At 36.4% G+C, this 21,036-nt stretch overlaps 1 protein-coding gene across 14 annotated transcripts in view; it reads right to left on the minus strand.

Moving 5' to 3' along the window:
* Positions 1-21,036, minus strand: part of TNRC6B (trinucleotide repeat containing adaptor 6B) — a 141,970-nt gene that overhangs the window by 104,860 nt on the left and 16,074 nt on the right. For 6 of the 14 annotated variants that reach the window (XM_064512129.1, XM_064512159.1, XM_064512153.1 and 3 more), the window contains 2 exons: positions 20,626-20,698; positions 14,901-14,999 (listed from right to left, as the gene is read on the minus strand). The exons of 1 other annotated variant lie outside the window; for it this stretch is intronic. In XM_064512129.1, coding sequence (XP_064368199.1) covers positions 14,901-14,944 — 44 coding nt within the window. In that variant the 5' untranslated portion in view covers positions 14,945-14,999; positions 20,626-20,698. Of the gene's footprint in view, positions 1-1,079; positions 1,177-14,900; positions 15,000-15,933; positions 15,953-20,625; positions 20,699-21,036 lie in introns of those variants that run through there. 7 more of the 14 variants (XM_064512141.1, XM_064512098.1, XM_064512131.1 and 4 more) reach the window with 5 other exon arrangements.

Below are 21,036 nucleotides of genomic sequence, written 5' to 3' on the forward strand. Positions count from 1 at the left end.
AAGTGAAAGGAAAATGCTACGTATTGGCCATTCCATAGGTCTAATCCAGCACAGCAATTCCTGCATTCCTCTATTTGCAGAGCCTGGGCTCCAATTGTCTTGTTTGCTTGCTTATGTTATAAATCATTCTTCATGAAATGATGTTTATTTTTCACTTTGGAATTCAGATTTCATTAGAAAGAAATGTTAGAAAGAAATGTTAGAAAGTGTTACACAGTTTATTTATTGTGTTCTAAAAATTTTAGAATAAACTTAGAAAGTAATACATGTTTCCAGCTTTCCCTGACATTGGAAAGTCAAAATTGCTTTACTGGGTAGTTCATCTTAATTTAAATAGGTATCTCTGACAAAATACCTTCTGAAAACAAAACTAATAAGCACACTGACCCAAGAAAATTCTGAGTACATTATTTTCATTTTACTAACATTAATTCTTAGGACCAGCTAATTTATTCACTTGGCATTTTTTAAATCTACAAATATAAAAATTGAAAATATTTTCCAATGACAACAGTAAAACCCCATTGCAGAAAGGATGAGAATATTTAAATTTTTGATAAAATGACGGCCACAGAATGAACTGAAAAGAGGAATGATAGATTGAACTTTCAGCCACAATTAGCTGAAATTTTCTTCCCCCCCCCATTAAAAAACTATGTACGCTTCTTCCCCTAAAGAGTCCCTCAGTTTCTCTTCACTGTATCACAGTATCTCATGTCCAGCCCTCCTTCCCTCTTCTTTTTACAGAAGGTGGAGCCCAGATCTCTTACTGAATTTCAGCAATATGCAGCATACAGCAACCACAACAGATCCAATTAATTGCAAATGTTATTGAAAGGCTTATTCTAAATCTTCAGCCTCTCTTGATTTACATGATACATAGGAAAACACAGAAAAATAACACAGAAAAAGTGGAAGATAGAGGTAAGACAGGACTCTTGTGCCTATTTCATTCCTTCCAGGGAAAGAAGAAAAGTTGGAATGACACAGGGGGCTGAGGCACTCCTGTTTGTCTTGCAAGGGCTGCAGGGGGAGCCATCGATTCCACAGGCAGAAACCGAGGAGAGTGCCTTCCTCACCTGTTTCTCCTGGCAAGAGATGAGGGTGTAAACTTCACAGTTCTGCCAGCTGGAAGCAGCAATCAGAAATAGGCCCTTAAACAGCAGAGGGCAAGGCAGTAAAAACCTGCATTTTTGAAAAAGTCACTGAAAGCTGTTGAATTCAATATTTTACCATTTCAAAGCTTCTTTCCCCCCCCTTAAAAAAACATATGTATCTGTGAGTAATCACAGTTTTTACAGCATTAAGTGTTTTAACTTTTGTCAATGCAAAAAGACAAATTGTTTTATGTTTCAAAAACTATTCATAGTTAAACACTTTGATACTTAATTTCTAATGAATGAGCTATACCAGGAGGAACTTAGACATAATACATAAATAACTACTTTTTCAGAAGTATAACAGCTGCTACCAGAGTTTTATACTACTCTTTCTAAAAATACCTTCAATGAGACCTTCACTTCATAAGTAAATAAAATTAGTCTGGAGTGCCTAGATAAAGTTAGTTTTGCTACATTTTGTTTGAAGTGTCAGAACATTTCAAGAGCAAAAAAACCTCAGACGCTGAAAAGCATATTTTCCTTACAAGATTCAAGTGTTAGATGGCCTAGTCGACCAAAACTGTACTGAGTGCAAGAGAAACTAGATACTCTGAGGAACAAGATAGGCTTCTGCAAGAAACTCTATACTTACTATGAAAAGCTATTCGTTTTAAACAGTATTTTGTCTTCACCAGTTATAGAAATATATTAACGCAGCTCGATCATGAGTAACTATCACTGCCTTTTCGTACTCATTCAACAATTTATTTTCAGAGCTGTAATTTTTTTTGTTTGTTTTCTTTACTTTTACAAAAAAAAGATGTAAACAGCCACTTGAGTGAGCAGATGAAGACATTAAGATTTTTTATTGACTACCAGCTCACACACGTGAACTGAAGACCTTATCTGGCATATTACTAGACCTCAGTGAGAAACAGCCAAGGTCAAAAGCTGTTTTTTGCAGATTGTGGCAATTTCCTTCCAATGTCTTATATCACCTGTTTATTTTAACATAGCCTACTGCAGGTCCAGTTTAAGACACCGATTCATTTGGTGTTTCACCAGAACTACCGCTTTAACACCAGCACCCCTTCCCAATCAGCAGCAGTAACAGTGCTGTTGTAAATGGACTATCAGCATTTCTTTTGCCTCATTAATATCTGCTTTAAGTATAACTGCACAACCTAATCTTCAAAATCCAAGCAATTAGTCACTAGCCCGTGTTACTAAGGGTTGTGGAAGCCCCTATAAGTGCCGAGCAGTTAGAAGCCTTTGTCAGAAACATCAAACATAAATAGTTTGAGGTCTGATAGAAATGTAACCAGTACAAATGAAAGGACAGCCAAGTCACCTCTCTTTGAGCGTTTTACTATGAGCACTATGAGGACAAAACGAACTAGGGGTAAACTTTACTCACTAGCAACAGATAAAAAACTTACTTTATTTAATAAAATCAATGATTTAGCTGCAAACACTTTTTTCTTTCTTTCTTTCTTTTTTTTTTTAGGAATGTATTTATATTAAGCTAGTTAGCATCTCAAAACACACATAGAATAGCACAAGTTAATTAGCAGAAATTCATCCCCGAAGTATACTTTTGAGATCGATCCCTAATATTAGTACAAAGAGGAAAGTATTAAAAATGTAAACCACTATTTCTAAATTGAAAGATGGTACGAGATCGGTCCTTAATTTTTCTTCTCCTAAAACAAGAATGAGCAACATTTTTCTGAATTAAAAGCAGCAAAATCTTAGAGACAGCATACATAAGAAAAATTATTCTGCATTTTTGGACTCTCTCAGGTTTTCTTTGGACAGTATTGTGGCACTACTAAATTTTCACTTGAACCTATTTTTACCTTTTTTTAGCCAAAGCACAGTCCTGATATACAAGAAAATACTAAGATGGAATGTGAACCATCTCCTAGCCTACTATTTTCTTCAAGTTTCTTTTCAGCATCTAGATTGAGCATTTCAGTGTTATTATAATTGTGCAGTCCTGTTTTTCCTGTTAGTAAAGAGAAAAGTGAAAATTTACTAATGTAATCTTACTGCTAAGCCACAGATCACATTCAGTACTCCTTGCTAGTCACAGACTATTGTTTTGAATACTAACACACTTAAGATGCATATAACCACTTTTTAAAAATCACTAGCCAAATACCTATGGTATATGCATCCTAATGGTATTTTAATTCCTGACTCAATGTAAAGTTACACCATTAACTATAAACACAAATCCATTAACATACATAGTCACTAAAATGTGTATTATTGTTACAGAACAACAGGACAGATTATCAATGGCAGCTCAATAATTAAGAATAAAGAAGTTTTATAACTTTAAAAAAATGTAATTTGTTTCAGTTAAATAAGCACCAAACCTAGGAAGAAAAGTGCAGTAGTGCTAAAAAAATTAGAAGTCTCGCTTCCATCTCTGTCAGTAATTCATCATCTGCACATGTACGCATGCGCGGGTGCACACACACACACACACACCCCAAACAAACAAAACCAAACAAAACTGTGTCCTGTTTTCTATTATAATTTTTGAAATGTTTATGTTATTTACTATCCCATGGAATACCCAAAAACTTGACTGTAATTCTCTGCTAGGCTTAAAACAATTTTATCAATACCAGGACAACAGTCACTCTTTGAAAGTGTTGAAAAGTTCAGGATCCCAACCACATTTCATACTGTACAGATAAGAAGGATTTTCCCCCCAGAAATTGATTTTTAACATCTTTCTTAGCTGCAGCGTAATATATTTCAAATAAGACGAATCATCGATATATACTAGCTCATCTGAATCTTGCCTTGAAGGCAATTTGAGCTAACCCAATTGTATGTAGCAAGTGATACTGTTTTGCCAGGATCATCTTCAATCACCAGAGAGTTTTTTAAGTCACTCAAGTTAAGATTTGAAATTCTGGACATCTAGAAAAGCCATTTGAAACCTTCAACTTTGAAGTTGCTGAGGTAGCTAGAGATCACACACACAAAATACATATTGCATTCTGAATATAAAAGTGTTCACTATTTCCTGCACCACAGTTGATGCACTTGATTCATTTATTGTTACTGCATTCTACATAGTCTGGGTCCCAGAAAAATCTGAATTTAGTAACAAATGAGCAGTTCCTGTCTTTTATTTACTTAAGCTGCTGTATTATTCTTCAGCTGAAGCCTATCAGCAGTTACTGGTTCATTCCCCAACACGATCTTGAAAGGCCACTTGTATACTGCCTTATAACTATTTAAGCTGAGTTTATAGTTAATTTACTATTTATGGTGCAGGCACACATCACCAAGTTATAGCAGTTTAAAATGACAACTGTAAGTGGCTGACATTTTGATACAGACATTGTTAACCATCCTGACAGAGAAGAGAGAGAAAATGTGTTAACTTCTCTCTTCCAGATAAATTTGGAAAGCTAGATGATGCATTGCCACAGAAGGACAGACACAAACAATGAAAAAAATTCTTAATGGACTGAGAAAATAGATGATAATCAGAATTACTTAAGACTAAATTACATTTTTGCACTGCACATTAAACCACCTTCATTGTGCCACAAATACTGTTTTTTGCTGTTTGTTAGGACTGACTGAAAGTGGTATGAGTAGGCATATATAGAGAGATGCAGAAATTACTCTGCTCTGAGAGGTCTGACCTGACAGGCAAGGAAAAAAAGAAGAGATAACTTTCTTTTCTGAGTTCATAGAAGAAAAATCCATTATGTGCTACTAAATACATAGAAACCACCACAGGTCCAGAAAGTCCCTGAGCAACAAATAGCTGGAGGCTGAGAGTGCTTTTGTTACAAATACACATTAGACCTGCTTTTAGCTTCCTCCTTAGGCATCCACTTTTGACCATTCTCAAAAAAGGAAAGGAACACAGGCTATAGACACCTTCGCTCTCACCTAGTACAGCTACTTGCCAGTTTCTCCGGTTATCAGAACGTGAATCCAAACTCATTTTAACCACACGGGAGCCACTGACAATGCTGCTGGCTTGTCTGATTTTTCCAAATTTCTCAGGGTTATTGAAATTAGTGAGATGTCTATCCCTTTGATTTCAGACTACTTGTATAAAATTTCGTAGCAACCTAATTCCACACAGTTGTATTGAACTGGTAGACAACTACTACGCTCCCCCCCCCCCCCCCCCCAAGTAATACAGTGCCTTTTCCTTGTACTATCCAAACATCTGAGTAAGTTGACTTTGAACAAGTTACAGGAAATGTTGACGTGCTTTGCATGCTGCTTTTACCCTCAGGGGAACTGATACTGCACAATACCTTTCGCAGAGTTCAAGTTAAGCATCCACATAAACACTCCCATCTACTGTAATGATGTCGACCATCATCATTTATTTTATTGGCAAGAAGAAAAGAAAGCTCTCCTCCACAAACCACATCTCCATTTTTTCTACACAATGTGAAAGAGGAAAAAACCTTGAAGAACTGAAACAAATCTAAACCCATCTAGTTCACAAACTGAAAACAAAATTGTCCTTGCAGTGTCTTGCAAATGCATGGAAAAAAAAAATCAAACCAGTAAGTTTCACACTTTTCATTGACTCAACCAAACTAATCAGACCACAAATGACTTAGATTCTAAGGGTAAAGCTTTTACTGTCAGAGGCCCAAATTTCTTCCCAAGTAACTGTCTCCTCAGTTTACCACAGGACAGTAAGATTGAAAACATTTATCGGTACTTTCCCATCTACAAGATTTTGTTTCAAGTAGCTGATTAACCAGTAACTCTAACATGTCATGTTGGTAGAAACTGCCTACAATTATTACCAATACCTTTAGACAAAACTGAATGGAAAAAGGTCAAAGGACTGTATTCTCAAAAGAAGGTGGAAAACCCTCAAATTGTGCCCCAGTAGTACACCTGCATGAAAAGAAACACTTTGCAAGCAAAGCTGACTCTCCCTGCCCCTACACCAAAGCTTTTGTCTCTGTTGAAAAGGTACAGCAAAAACTGCTGTAATCAACTTAAAAAGAGATACTATTGTCTGATAAAACACTACTGAGAAAACATTTATGAAAAGAAAAGTTTAAAAAGAATGGAAGAGGTGAGTTTAAACAGAGCTTTAAATAAAACTGAAGCATTTTCTCCTCTAGAAATCAAAGATACACACTTGTTCACTGCAATGACATTCCATGCCATTACATATCCTCCACATGAACACTACACATGAAAAAACTGGATCAAAGGGCTGCCTGATTAACAGCTCTCACAGATCCCATCAAAGTCAATTTGGCAGAGGATGGTGTTTTCCAAGGGAAAGAAAATAAATATTGTATTAATGTTCTCTTTTGTACCTTTTCAAAAATGTTTGAGGGTATACAGAGGGCAGAAAGTAGAGGGAGTCATCTTTTAAGATATCTGTATTTTACCAAGCATACTACTCACTGTAGGTATGTATTTTTCAAATGAGTAATCCATCTTGACCCTGTAGAGAACAGTACACCCAGCAGGTAAAATCTTGCACTTGATCCCGAATGTCTTTTAAAATGTCCAAGCTTCTAAGCTACAAACAACATTCCCTTACTGCAGTTCAACATCACTCTCTGTTTAATTCCATGCTCTTTTTTGCAAAGTTCTCAGCAACTTTATCTTGGTCTATAATTGCAATAAATTGCTTTGTTTTATAAAGCAATTTGCCAGTAGACCCAGAAAACATACTGTAATTTTAGCACCTTGCTACAATGCCTTGAAAATTTGCAACACAAAGTTATAAACTCACAAGGAGTTTTTTTCTTTTTAAAAAGGTCCAACAACGTAGTATTTTTGTGGAAGTGTTGTTTGGTTCTTCTGTTGGCCCCAGTGTCAAAGTTCGAGAGAAAAATGAAAACAAAATTTCTGCTCCCCTTGACCCTTAATGGACTATACTAATTTTTCGTTAAAACAAGAGGAGTCTGCCATAACATTTTCACAAGCTTTAAAAGCATGTAAATAAAAGGAAAGACAACTTATATTAACATAAGATTTAATATAATTACATTCTTTACTGAAAGATTAGTGTACTTCAAAAAAATACACAATATGCAAAGACTGTTTCAAACTTACTTTCCTAAAAGGTTTTCACATTTTCAGGTTAGAAAGATGAAGCTAGCACAGCATGATGAAGAGGACATCAGCCTCTGTGGAGAATAATCATCTCTGGGCTCAGATCAGTCCTCAAACTGCTGCCCTCCTTAGGAAGTATAAGGTAAATACCTGTTAGATTCTCTCTCTACTTCCAAGAGACTTTACAAGAGATTTTCTATAAAGGCTCTAGAAATTTTGTAAAGCTTTAGGTCAGCCTGAGAAAGATCAGCTACTCCTACAAGTCACATTACAGAAAAACAATGGAAACATACCCTATATATTAGGGAACAGAAATGTCTTAAAGTCCTTGAGTAATCTACCGTCAGACAAAAAAAAAAAAAAAAAAAAAAAAAAAACACCAAAGAAAACAGTAAACTAACACCTTCTGACTAAATGGTGAAATATAAATAAATAAATACAGACTCTTCTGGACCCAACAGAGAGGCAATGGCCATATAAGTAAACTGAAACCTACAGCTGGCTTGCCAGGTATTCCCAAGAAAGTACAATTGAGGTTGAAAGTTCATTTCTTACTAGGAAGTGAAAACTTTTGAGAGTAGCAGGGATTCAAATTGCAGAGAAACCATCAAGTCTGTAAGCACCACGTACCAGGCCAGTACTACAAATCGGAAAGCAGAAAGTTTTGTTTTCTTTTAATTACAGCGACAAAGCATTTTGTTCATTTTGTCACTGTATAGGCCTTCAGCCTGAATATTTTAAATTATTTAGTACCATCTGAATAGAAACCCATTTCTGTATCACTGAAAATAGTATTATAAACCCCAAAGACACAGGTATCAAGATTTTGGACACTGTGTCAAGTATAACTGCCCAAAGATTTTATTTTTTCTAAATTAATATTAAAATCCCACATAATGAAAGCACCAGCCTAACTTCCACACTATTGTCTACGTCAAGTAATATTCATAATCAAAAACTGTGCAAACCTACCTACAAATACAGTCAGTAGAACACACTCACTTTTAAGTAAGAGGTACCCACCAACTGGCAAAACTCCTAATAACATTTTCTCCTGAAGTTTTAGCCTCTAAGTGTCTTAATTTGTAATTTATCAGATCAAATACAAATACCACTCAGGCAAGTTTCTTTACCCGTAACTGATAAGAAATGAAAAAAAAAAAAAAAAAAAAAAAAAGCTTAGATACTTGTAAAGGAAATGCTGTGTACTTTTTAACCTTTTTATCACCTCTGTGTGAATGGTTCAGGATAAGATGACCACAGCCACCAAAAGGGTTCTGAAGAGTGCTTTAAACAGAAGGAAACTGCTACCTCACATTTGTTTGCCATTAGGACACCAAGAGGCAAGTAGAGTCAGAATTAACCAGGAGCAGAACAGGCAGGCAACAATGTAATGGAAAGATTCACGTTGACAGGTAAGAACAGGTGGCCAACTTCAAATACAACGAGGATTCACAGGTAACCTCAAGACAGTCTGATGAGTCGCACTGAACGGTGAGATTGGAAAAAACAAACAAAAAAACCTAAAAACCCCCCAAACCAACAAACAAACAGGAAAAAGCCTCAATTTTCTTGTCACTGGTTTTGAAATAGCCACCACAGAGAGCAGAAAAGTAGCCTCATTTCTAGACTACCTATCCAGTTCAATAATTACTTCTATATATTTTCTGTAAATACTGATGAAAGCTTTGAATAAAAATACATTCATATAACACCCTACAGTACAGAATGTTTCTTTTCCCTGTTCCTGTACTTATCATGAGTAGGGCATTATTGTAAATACTGCCCAGCTACTTTTTTCATCCAAACTTTTGTGCAGCTGGACTTCCATCATATAAAGCATCTTCGAATATGTAGAACTATTTTTTCTTTCTTCCCTTCTACAATGACAAACCAAAATCAAAATTTATAAATTTCTATACATTAATTACCTCAAAGTCTCTCCTTCCCTGCAAATTCTTATTTTTTTTACTTTAAAAGAGGAAGGAACAGCAAAGTGGGGAGGGAATTTTACAAGGTCTAACAAGAAATTTTTAATTGTATTTTTTGAGAAATAAGTTCGCAACAGAAGCTCAAAACTCTTGCTAATATTGAAAGAGTTCTAAAAATATTCCAAATCAAGTAGAAAATTTTAGCTTCCTCCTGCAGTATTTTATGGCAAAGAACAACTGAGAACCAAAGTATAAGCGTTATCTATGCAGTAATCCTTAACAGATGGATGAAAACAGCTGAAAAGAAATCAGCCATGAACAAGAAGCTCAGTACTTGTTGATTATCTTCAGAGTACCAAGGCCGTTAATGGAAAAAGCCTAAAAATCATTAGTGGCAAATAAGCTACCATAAAATATAATTGAAGTCATAATCCAAAGAGCAGGAAAAAGAGTGAGGTTCCAAGTAGAAATGCTGGGTTTTGTTTTCTGGGGTTTTTTTTTTTTTTTTTTCCTTTTTAAAGGGAAGGGGGAAAGGATGACCCTGAAAAGCTAGAAACTAGTCACATAAACCTACCAACATACTTTATAAAGTGAAAGAAGGATGCTTCTTCACTCTATGATTTTCACTTCTAGTTCTTATGGATTAAACAGACCTAATATTCCTGTTAAATGAGGATTCTGCATCTGCTAAAAATAATTTCCTTTTTATAAAACTGTAAGCTCATTTGAAAAAGCCTACTTTTGTACAGGTTCTTTCCTCTCTTTTTGGCACTAATATTAGAAAATATTGGAATTATGAGCGTGCTATTGACAGATGTCATCTGTCTTTACCATGTTGATGCCATGTTCTGACAGTCTGACAACAAGGAAGAAACTGTGGGATCAAATAATGGAGGCAGTTAAGATGGAAAGCCCTGGCAGGAAAGCTAACAAGACAGTAAGTTTCTCCAAAACCACCCTGCTAAAAAGAAAGAAGGAGGAGACTAAATTATTCAGCAGAAACCACTCTCTGCTGGAATATAACCCTGGAAAGAATCAGTGATGCAAAGGAATACACCTCGAAAAAGCAAAAGGAAAAGAATTGTTGAAACTTAAGTACAAGAAATTGGGAAGACCATGAATACAACCCAACTGATATAATAACAATTACTGTACTACTAAACAGAAAAGCATGAGTAATTAAAAAAATTACAAAATGAAATGGAAAGGCATGCATTAATAGCAGTGGGGAAAACAAACATGAAGAACAAGTGTGGACTGAGCCCACCAATAACTTTCTTTACAAGCTTATATTAAGAAGTTGCAACTGGATTTCTGTCATTTATTTCAGGGAGAGCAAAGGCAAACATAAAGACCAATTTTTGTAGTAATGCCTTCAGGTCAGCAGGAGTCAAGCAAAACTACATCTCTTCATCACTCTTGACTGCAGGGATTACATTTTCTAATTCAATTCTCATGAAATGTTAATCAGTTTGAAACATGTACATATTTAGTCTTGAAAGTGACCTGCTGCAGAAGTGCCTGCTGAGCGATTCTACTAACTCCATATGAGGCATAAGTACAAATTTGTTTTCTTAAAAAAGTAAATCATCTTTTTTGTTCGAGGTTCAGTCTTGATATCTCAGAAGACCACACAGTCTAGGACGTCAGAGAATGTGAAACAGTTACAGAACCAAGCCAGTTTACAGGCAATAAAGCACAATTAATCATTTTCTTCCATTGCATGCCATTGAGTCTTAATGTTTAAAGCTATTTTCAGACTGGCACCATAAGAAAGCTATTTCTTGCAGTATCCAAATCCTTATATTCTGATATTCATGGCATTGCAATGAAAGATGATTTGATAACCTCCCTGACACCCCAAATATACTTCCTTCAAGGTTATCTCTATCTACAATAAATTTGGGTTTTGAAGTTATGCCAGCATAGATTCCAGAAAAAGAGTACTAAGGCATCTGAGAGGTTATGACTGCTGACAGCACTAACATACCTACTCTGCCTCTCCCCATGCTACCATGCAAGAGAATAAAAAGCAAAGTGAGTGAAACCTTTTCCGTTAATTAAAAAGTTCTTGTAGCTGAAGTCTCTGAAAACGAGGATGGAGAACCAGTCACACGATCTGCAGTCTCAGGTAACCAGTTATTCGAATCACTGCTTTTTCTGCAATATGTATCAATAGGAATCCCACTTCATTATTTTGTGAAGACACAACAACCACTTGTTAACATATCGAGATACAGAACTCCATTCGTGTGCATTACTCTTTGTGAAGATACACTATGACCTTTAGAGTATCTTTGCATGGTAACAAATGAACATGAAAAAGACAAAACATCTTGATTATATCAGTATAACCTAAAGATAGCCCTAGAAATTAGTATATTTACTCTTTCCAAGTTCACTATATAGTTTGGGGAAATAAGACAGATGGATTTTCAACTAGAGATCAACTTAAGACCAGACAGGAGTGTTAGGTGAGGTTTTGGCAAGAACCCTTCTTGGCAAAATGTAGTACAGTATGGAAGGGATTCAGCTACAGAGTCTAAAGACAGTTTTTGTGTCTGGTTGTCTAGGTGTTTATCACTTAAAATTCAAGTGAAGTGCTAACAGGAACACTTTGCAAGAAGATCAAATGATGTTTTCTTAACTCTTGTGAAGACCAACACTGAGGAAGAGAGAAATTCTAGGCAGTAGGAAAGTACGTAAAGCATCTTGCATACGGAAAAGAAGAAGGGGGGGAAAAAAGCATAATCAGGGCAAGGCCATTTACTACTCAATATAAATGTTTCAAATGAGCTGATATCAAGGCATTCCAACATGTAGGTCTGGGCCTGGTCTTTAGAACATAAAATGGTTTCCAACTTTTATTTTATGTAAGAAATAAAGTCTTCTTATGTAGTAAGATACAAAACAAACAAAAAAGTGCAAGTTCTACAATCTTCTCCTCCCACTTTTACAACAGTAGCTTTAGTACTGTTGCTGAAACCCTTAAACGCTGAAGAAATACTTTCAAGCCAGAAAGTTTGCCCGCTCTTCTTTCCTAATTATGCTGCTGTAGCCAGTAAAAGATGCTACAACTCACTATAAACAGTAATTTCATTCTTTATATCACTTACACAAATCTCTTTTTGCCTAGAAATGAATTATTAAAAACAAAGATCCAGAACGTGGTCCTAGTCTGATCTCATATATGATATAATCAAATTTATCGTCACTGAAGTACCTGGAATGCACTTAACCAGTGTTAAGTAATATCATAATAAGATTTATGAACTGCAGACTTGCTTTTATAATGTTTAAGAGAAGAGCTTCAAAGAAGCTGCTGATACATTAAATGCACCAAGTCCTTCCTGAATGTCCAAAGGAAATAAAATACCAGAAGATGATGACTACTGTAGGTATCATTCATGGGCTCAAAAAAGATCACTGAGTGAAGGCAAAAACAGATAAATTATGGGATTTTGAGAACAGAGTGTAAACTGAAAGAGGAAAAGAAAGATCCCTCATACTTAAGTATGGACACAAGTGATCAGAAATACACAGAAGAGGAGATTCATTGTTCTGAACAATAAGCATAACAATCACTATATAATCAGCCTTTACTTACAGCTTAATGTTTTGGAATGGGTAAAAGGGGTGAAATGCAAAATCCAAATAAAATATGGACAAATAGGTAGCTATACTAATGTCTTCCAAGCACGAAACAAATTTCTTCCAAAAAAAAATCACAACATCTGCCCAGAAAGGTGTGTGGGGGGGGGGGATAGGGGGAAGGGAATAGGCCTGACAGGTGGAAATAAACTGGACTATACTCCTTAAGTTCTAAAAAGCGTTTCTTACGAATAAAATCCGTTTTTATGAAAATGGCTTACTATATCATGTAAATATTTGTAAACAAAGAACACCATTTAATCATACAAAGACAATGAAGTGGAAGATACTTTGCCTAAATTTTCCTATGACAAACCTTTCAACTATTAAAGCCAAAAAACTCTTCTGAGACCAAGAAAGAAAGGATAATCAGTTATGTCTGTAAACAAGCATTGGAAAATACACTTCAGAGAGTAGACCAGTACATCACAGGATAGGGAGAAAGACTAGATATAGCCATGAGTATTTTTTAATATAGACTGATTCTATATAGCTCTTTAAATAATAACATCAAATACTAGATGTTTAATTTCAAATCTCGCACCTTCTCTAAATGACAATTGTTTCAAGAACAACTGCGTATGTACTTTGGTATTCGAAGTCAGTCTAAAATTTTTATTTTGAAATTTAAACTTGTTAAATTTTTTCAGTGCTTAATGCTGGGACAGAGCTATGTTTGCCATTATATCCACAATTAAGCATGCCCCTCCAAAAAAAACATACTTTTTATTGGAGGAAAAGTGCAGATTTCACAAGACTGTTACTTCAAGCTACTTCCTGCCACACACAAAAAAGTGAAAGCCATGTATCCATATTTGTATATGTGCATGCATATATGTATATATATATGGGCCTGTGTACACACACACACGCAGAGGTTCTCTTGATTTTAGGAAAAACAAGCACCAGTGGCTATGCTAATAAAATCAGTAATTAATTGTACCATGATATTTCCTCTCACATCTCTTTCCAACTGAAACTTCTAATCATATCCTTATAAACAGAAGCATTCAACAGTCTGGATGCGAGTACGTCCACCAATATGTTTTCATTTGTCAGCACCTAATCTAATGAGCCTTTCTCCTAAATCATTTAAAATTAACGCATTTCCTAGAGCATATGCGGGAACACTCACCAAATCCTCTCTATGCTAGTTAATCATCTCCTAGGATGATGAGTACAGCTCAAGCAATAGTTTGTTTTATGAAAGCATAAAACTACAAAAACATCCCTCAAAGGACTACAGCCCAAACACGATAAATTTTGGTTTCAAATCCTCCGTTTTTCTCTTTCAGCCACAGTATCCTACAGAAGATTACAAGCAAGCTAATCAGGATTTGGATTTTGATGAAATCTAGGAGCCACATTTTAAAACAGGGTAGTCGCAAAGTTAACACTAACTCATTGAGACAGTCAGGACTTTAAAATACAAACCTATTGAAGAGTATGATAATCGCTATGCCATTTAACCAAAAAGGCAAACTCATTTGTGACTCAACATGTGCATCTTCAGGAAGTAGTTCTTAACAGCAAAAAGCAGAGCACAGCCAACATTATATTCAACTGCGCACTTAATAGCTTCCTGTCTCAACAGGAATTATTCTCTTTTATTCTACGTCTAGAATCACAGGTACCTTTAAAAGTAACATACCATGCAGTCTCACAACAAAGCACATGTTGATAAGTATAATGAAACGAGAAGCAGAACACCTTCATTAGAGAACAGCCAGTAATCTACAAATGCTGATATTTACACCTGCGTGCTCACATGCTTAATTCCTTAAGACAATCTTAAGCGACGGGCGGAGGAGAAATCTTCATAAGCCCTTCCAATTCTAACAAATGGAATACACACATCACCTAAGTTGATATTTCTTTTTAAGATTTTCCTCTTTTCTTCCTGGGAGTGCCCTAACTCAGACACATCTTCCAGTCCTTACTGGAGAGCAAAAGCCCTTCTTTCTAAAGCCTTTTAAAACTATTTTTTAAAATGTCTCCAAGGTAATAAATATTATTTACTTGCATGCAGATATTTATTAAAAATACCACCAGTAGTCAGTGCTCACTCCACCTATTCCCCATTTCAGCCAAGCAAGCTCTTGCTCCTCCAAAATACAGTGGCATTTACCTCACTGACCTTGGGACTGCCTTCCTCCAGTATTTCTCCCTCATCAGTTTGCATGGGAACAGGATCTGTGCAAAACTCTGCAGAAATGCAAAATACTGCCTAAAAGATAAAAAGTAAAGAAAAATACACTTTAAAAGAATGATTTTTCCACATTAAACAGTGTTAAATAAGACTGCAGTGAACATAATAATGACTGTAGGCTATGACCTTTAATGTTCACATTCTGTACACACATGCTGAATGTATATGTTCTGCACAAACAAGCGTGGCAATTGTTATTCAGGATAAGGTAAAGAAGAAAAAGCATCACACAGGAATCTAATTTTTTTAAATGTTAAAATACGCCATCGTTGAGTATTTTATGTAATAATTATGTTTACTCATTAAAACTATGGTCAGTAAGGAACAATCACATGGAATAGAGAGAGCTGAGCAAATCTTTCTTACTAGAAAATAGCTTTTGTGCAAATACAGGCTTCACAGATTCGGCTTATAGACACTATAAAGGTTATTAACCTGAAAAGTTGTTAGACCTCCAGTGATCCTACAGTGCCTCTGAATTGTCACCTTAAGGAATTTTTCCTTGACTTCATTTAGAAATAGTTTCTAGGCTCCAAATGGTTCGTGGAAATGACAAAAGTCTAACATCTCTAGGTCACTATTTCCAATCTAGCCCAGGTCAACAGCTCCCAGTGTTTCCAACATTCAACACTACGTGGTAACTTGTTTTCTAATCTGTTTGATGAAGTCAGTGCAGTGCCAGCTGAACAAAGCCTACACCTCAAATTCCATTCCTGCAATTTTAAAGTAATTCATGGAAAGCTGCAATAAGGTTAAAGAGACTATTTAGTTACAAAGATTAGAGTGTCTTCTACTCCAGAGGATGAGCTGTCTTCCATGGCTAATTGGTCAAATTAATTTGGGAAGTCAAGCTACAGATCAAATGCACCAGGGGCAAGATGCAACCTATCAGCTGATCCATAATATTCCAACTCTGCAGAAAATACAGGTTCACATCACATTTAAAACTCACTGAGAGCCAAGAGCTGCTGGCCTTTAACAGCTGTCCTTCTCAAGATGCTGTAACTTCTCAACCTGCACCAGCATTTAAGTGCCAAAGTTTCTCTGCATTTCATATTTGCAGCTCAGCAACACAACCGCTGGCTCTACTTTCACCTCCACAGCAGCAATTCCAAACCTGGAAAGCAACAACTTTGGGAATGCAAATAGCAACAAGTTTAAAAAGAGAAAGTCTGGAAATTGTTCTTCTAGATAAATCTCTTCCAGATTAAGATTAAAGCCTCTTCATAAAGTAAGGCTGTCTGCGTTGCCAGTGACTTCTGTATGTAGTGTGTAGGTAGATAACAGCTTTCATGTCTATTAAACCGAAACATGGAATGAAGAATAAATTTTAGAAACAAGGGCCTGAAGCTACAAAATGTTACATACTGCTTATCAAGCCTTATAACCAACAACCTGTTATGTTCAGTAATACTATATACTCTCACACAAAGTGGGAGTTCATTTCTCACAAAGACTTACAGCAGAGTAATTTCCTTTTCTGCAGAAAGAGGAATGAGGATAAAGCAGAAAAACTCTCTCCAAATTCCCACCCTCCTCCATCATATAGACTGTGACAGACTTTGGAAGAACATGACATGACTATTATTGTAGTTTGATTTGTAAAAATTATATTTCCCCTATTCCACAAATGCTGAACTTCTCAACTTTAAGCAAGGACATCTAATATCTACAGGGATGCTGGTTCTTTCTTACATGCAACTGAAAGGTTTCAACCTTCCTCTCAGTAAAGAATGTCATTCAATATCATACACACAGATTTTATCAGTGCTGACCTCATTGATACAAATATGCATTACTGCACATGAAATTAGATTTTATTAGCACTGTGATGACATATGCATTACTCTGTTTCATCCTGAGTCTTCACATGCAAGCAAAAGGCACAACAGGTAGAGTCCTCTCTCTTTGCAGAGTTCAAGAGCTGGATATGGACAGGCAGTAGAATCAATACCATTACCTTGTCTGAGTGAATATACTGATCCTTCTCAAATTTGAGATTTGACCTACCAATTAAATCAAATACATTGTGTTTGTCAATAACCACCTCACAAATTCAGATATGACTTTTTGAAGTGCATGAAAGAAGCTGACTGAGTCCTGATGCATGCTGAAAGAGGTATACCAGCTAGCAGTTTAGGAAGATATATCATGCTATCCTTTTGGTGCCCTAATCCACTGAATGGAAGTTAATGCTATAAACATAGCAAGACAAAGAAATTTGCTCTTAAATATAACACAGAATGATGCCCTGGAAACATCCTGAGCTTTTACCTCCTTCCTGAAAGCCCTCTCTAAAGGGGAGGAGACATGATGGATTCATACGGGATTAATGGAAGATAAACCTAAATGTCAGCCCAGTCCCTACAGCTTGTCACCTAGGGAGGTTAATACATACAAGACTGGAGCTTATCACTTTAACAAGAAGATTAGGTTAAAAAAAAAGAAAGAAAAAAAGAAAAAGGAAATTAAAAAAAAAGAGCAAGTCAAGTGAAATAACATATGAAACACTCCTAAAGGAATTTAGGGTTAGGCTCTACTAGCAGCAGGAGAGCTTTATCAGGATCTCATGAAGTAGTGGATTTCCTGAGCATGAGCTGCATGTTGGAGAAATGTCCTTTCCAAGATGAAGACTGACCAGGACAGAGTGCTGGGAAATAGACAATTGTGGGGTTGAGAGAGAAAGAGAGAGAGAGAGAGAGAGAGAGAGAGAGAGAGAGAGAGAGAGAGAGAGGCTAAGATATTCTCCGTGCAGCAATCAATAATCTTAAGTATCAAATGCTAAACAAGACTTGTATTATATATATGTATGCCAAGAACTTGCTATATTTGACAAGCATTTCTCCTGGACAGGGTATCTTCCTGTCCCACAGCAAGAGCTCACAGGCACATGCAGACCAGTCCCTGTCCATGGTACTCAACCACGTTGTGTTCCTGAGGTTGATTTTGGAGCTTTCAGAGAAGGGAGATTCTGGGACTTTCTGAAAATGATTTTGTAATATCGGATTCAAGTAATTGGAGTATCCATAAATTGGTAGCTGGACAATTTGAGGCTCTGGTCAGAAGGATTACTGTAGCACTGAACTGGCTGAGGTTTGACATCATCCTTTAAATCAGAGGAACAAGCAAGACAGAACTTGAGCTCCAGAAGCATAAGAAAAAGCTTATAAAACAAAACAACCACCAGGCCCAGTCAGTATTCACTCACAGTGAAGAGAATTTAAATATGAATTTCTAATAAAACTGTTACGTTTATCTTCTCGGATCTTCCTCAATACCAGAAGAATGGGAAGTGGCAACATTTGACACCGGTTTTTACATACTGCTCCAGGAAGAAGACAAGGAACTGCCAACCAGCAGTACATCTCAAAAATAGTAGACAATAGAACTAGGAAAGAAAAAAAAGTAAAGAGAAGGGCTACAAAAATAAAGATAAGCAAGCTCTCCCACAGAGGACAGTTTAAATACACCAGAACCACCCACAGCTCAGAGAACGCAGTAAGAAGAACAGAAGTTTAAAAAGGCTCAGTGATTTACTGCAAAAATTCAGAGAGAGGGTGTGGGGGGGAATCCACCAAAAGCTATCTCATAGCTGGTACAGGAAGACCATAAGCCACAGACTGCTGGAGGGATTGCAATGGGAAATTCTGCTGAACACTATCCTTTTATTGTATTTTTCCCATGCCATTACTTCTGGCCCCTTTTAGAAGACAGCATAGCAGGCAACAAACTGAGTCTAATTCGACACAATCATTTTTATGTTCTTCTGCATACGTGAATCCTCACTTCCCCATGCAAGGAAAGATTCACATGGCCACTGGCAAAGTAGTGCTGCGTTTTAAGTTTATTTGTTGCCAAAAGCAGGCATTTTGGGATTCCCAAATCCATGGGAATCCAGCTCTCTGACAAATTTTTGTAACGGTCATCTATAACTGATGTTGACTTCTCAGCCAAGAAAGCGACTGCTTACTGCCAGCATATGATCAACATCATTACTCCATGTTGTTGACACTGCCTCTTAAGCTCACTAGCCTCTGAGTAGAGGACTAAAGATGAGACATAGGCTAGTTTATGTTGTACACAGTGAATTGACAAATCATTAAAATTTGTACTATGGAGTCCTGTAGGACAGCAGAAAAGCCAAGTAAATGCACTCAACAGCCTCCAAATTCCAATACACTTCTGTGATGTGCCAGGTCCCCTGGGGATCAAATTATGTAAGTTTATAGGCAGTCCACTTAGATTTTTAGATCTGTCCCTCTGAACAAGGTCACTCTTGGAAAGGACAAAATATAATAATTCTCTCACAGTTCTTGCATATACCAGCCAAAATTACTTATGATGTGACTTGCAGCCTTTTTGTGCATTAAAGCACCTTAGAGATACTGTCTTTCCAGCGCTGCATTCTAGGGCACCATGTTTGCCAAGGGACTTTTTGGTACCTCTGTTATTCAGACACAAAGAGATCCTCGTGATTTACAGCAGTGAGTAAAACTCAAGCCAAGCTTAGATGTACTTATAAATCCTTGAAAAGTAATACCAGTGAACAAAGTACTTCTTCAGGCCTGATTTTCCCTCAGGTAGAAACATAAGGTTCTCATTAGTAAGAGAGAGTTGGAATCCAAGTGTTTTGAAATTTGCTGGCTATCAAATAGGCAGCACTTGGTACTAGGCTCTTACCTTACTATGCATGTCTTTCATACCACTACATTATTTTTTCCAGATTGCCAGCAGCAATCAAATATAGCCTAAAGGAAGAAAATGGTGTTCTCCATTTGATATAGAGGAAAGAATGGTTTTAAGCCTCTGAAGAGAGCAGCAGCAAGAGAAGCACTTATTAATGTGAAACCAATCGTGGTTCCTATGAATTCTAATGTCTAAATTAGATATGGCCACAGGCAAACCCTTGAAGGGCAACAAGGCTGTGCAAACTGTCACAATTACAGATGGTACGCAAAAACTGTAGGCAAGTCTCAAACTCTCATAAGAGCACAAAGCAAAACAGGTACACAAGCGCTCTTCCAAAGATGATGATCTCATATACTACTATATTTTAAATGAGACTGCTTATTCAATTAACACAATCACGCTGATGCATCATTGTAATCATTAATCTTTACCTAGATGTGTAGACAAAAAAGTGTTAATTTTTAAACAGATGGTCTACCCATATTATATCGAATCACTAGTTTTGTGTTACATGGAGATTGTTATGATGAACGTACAAAAGCAACACAAAAATTTAACATATGGAAAAAGAACAGAATAGTTTTTGTCATTTAAAATAAATGTTGAGAGGTACTGAGATGAAAGCAAGAGCATCCAGAAGAAAAAAAAGTTTGAACGGAACTTCATCACTTGTAGGAAGTAATCACGCAGATTCCAATGACTACAAAATGTCATCATATTAATTAATTTTCAAAGAAAACCACACTATGCATCAACTTTAGCTGACAAACATAAATCCCATTAAGCAATTACAGAAAAAACTTCACATCCAAACCTCCTAGAAATAATACACTAGAAAATATAAGACGACAACAATATATTCTACTAATTGGTTAAAAATTAATATAGGTTAATATGTTTTTCTCAGTTCTAACTTTCTCAAGAATATAATATCAAATTTTGTTCAATTTTTTACCTTTGACAGTTTCCAAGGGCTGCCAAAGCCCACAAGGATCCGTCCTGGCTACATTCAGTGCAAAAACGAAACCCTAAAAACAAACAAACAAACAAAACACTCCCACCATTAGCCAACTATGTTTATCACTAGGTTAAAAAACACATTAAAATGAAAGGCAATTCCCTCTGAAGCTCAGCTACTCCTTATTCACAAAGCATTTAGAAAAAGTCATATTCACCTTATTAAGATCATGGAGGGGAAAAAACATTGCAATTGCAAAAGAAGCAACAAAGCCCCCCCGCACCCCACCCCAAAAGCAATTTATGTGGTATTATGTGGGGCAGGGGGGAGAAGTAGCTAAGCTTTGGGCTAGAGTTAGGGGGAGAAGTACATTTCTTCTCACTATTCTTCTACCTCAAATACCACCCA

Source organism: Dromaius novaehollandiae, chromosome 1 (assembly GCF_036370855.1).
Source record: "Dromaius novaehollandiae isolate bDroNov1 chromosome 1, bDroNov1.hap1, whole genome shotgun sequence".
Taxonomy (NCBI): domain Eukaryota; kingdom Metazoa; phylum Chordata; class Aves; order Casuariiformes; family Dromaiidae; genus Dromaius; species Dromaius novaehollandiae.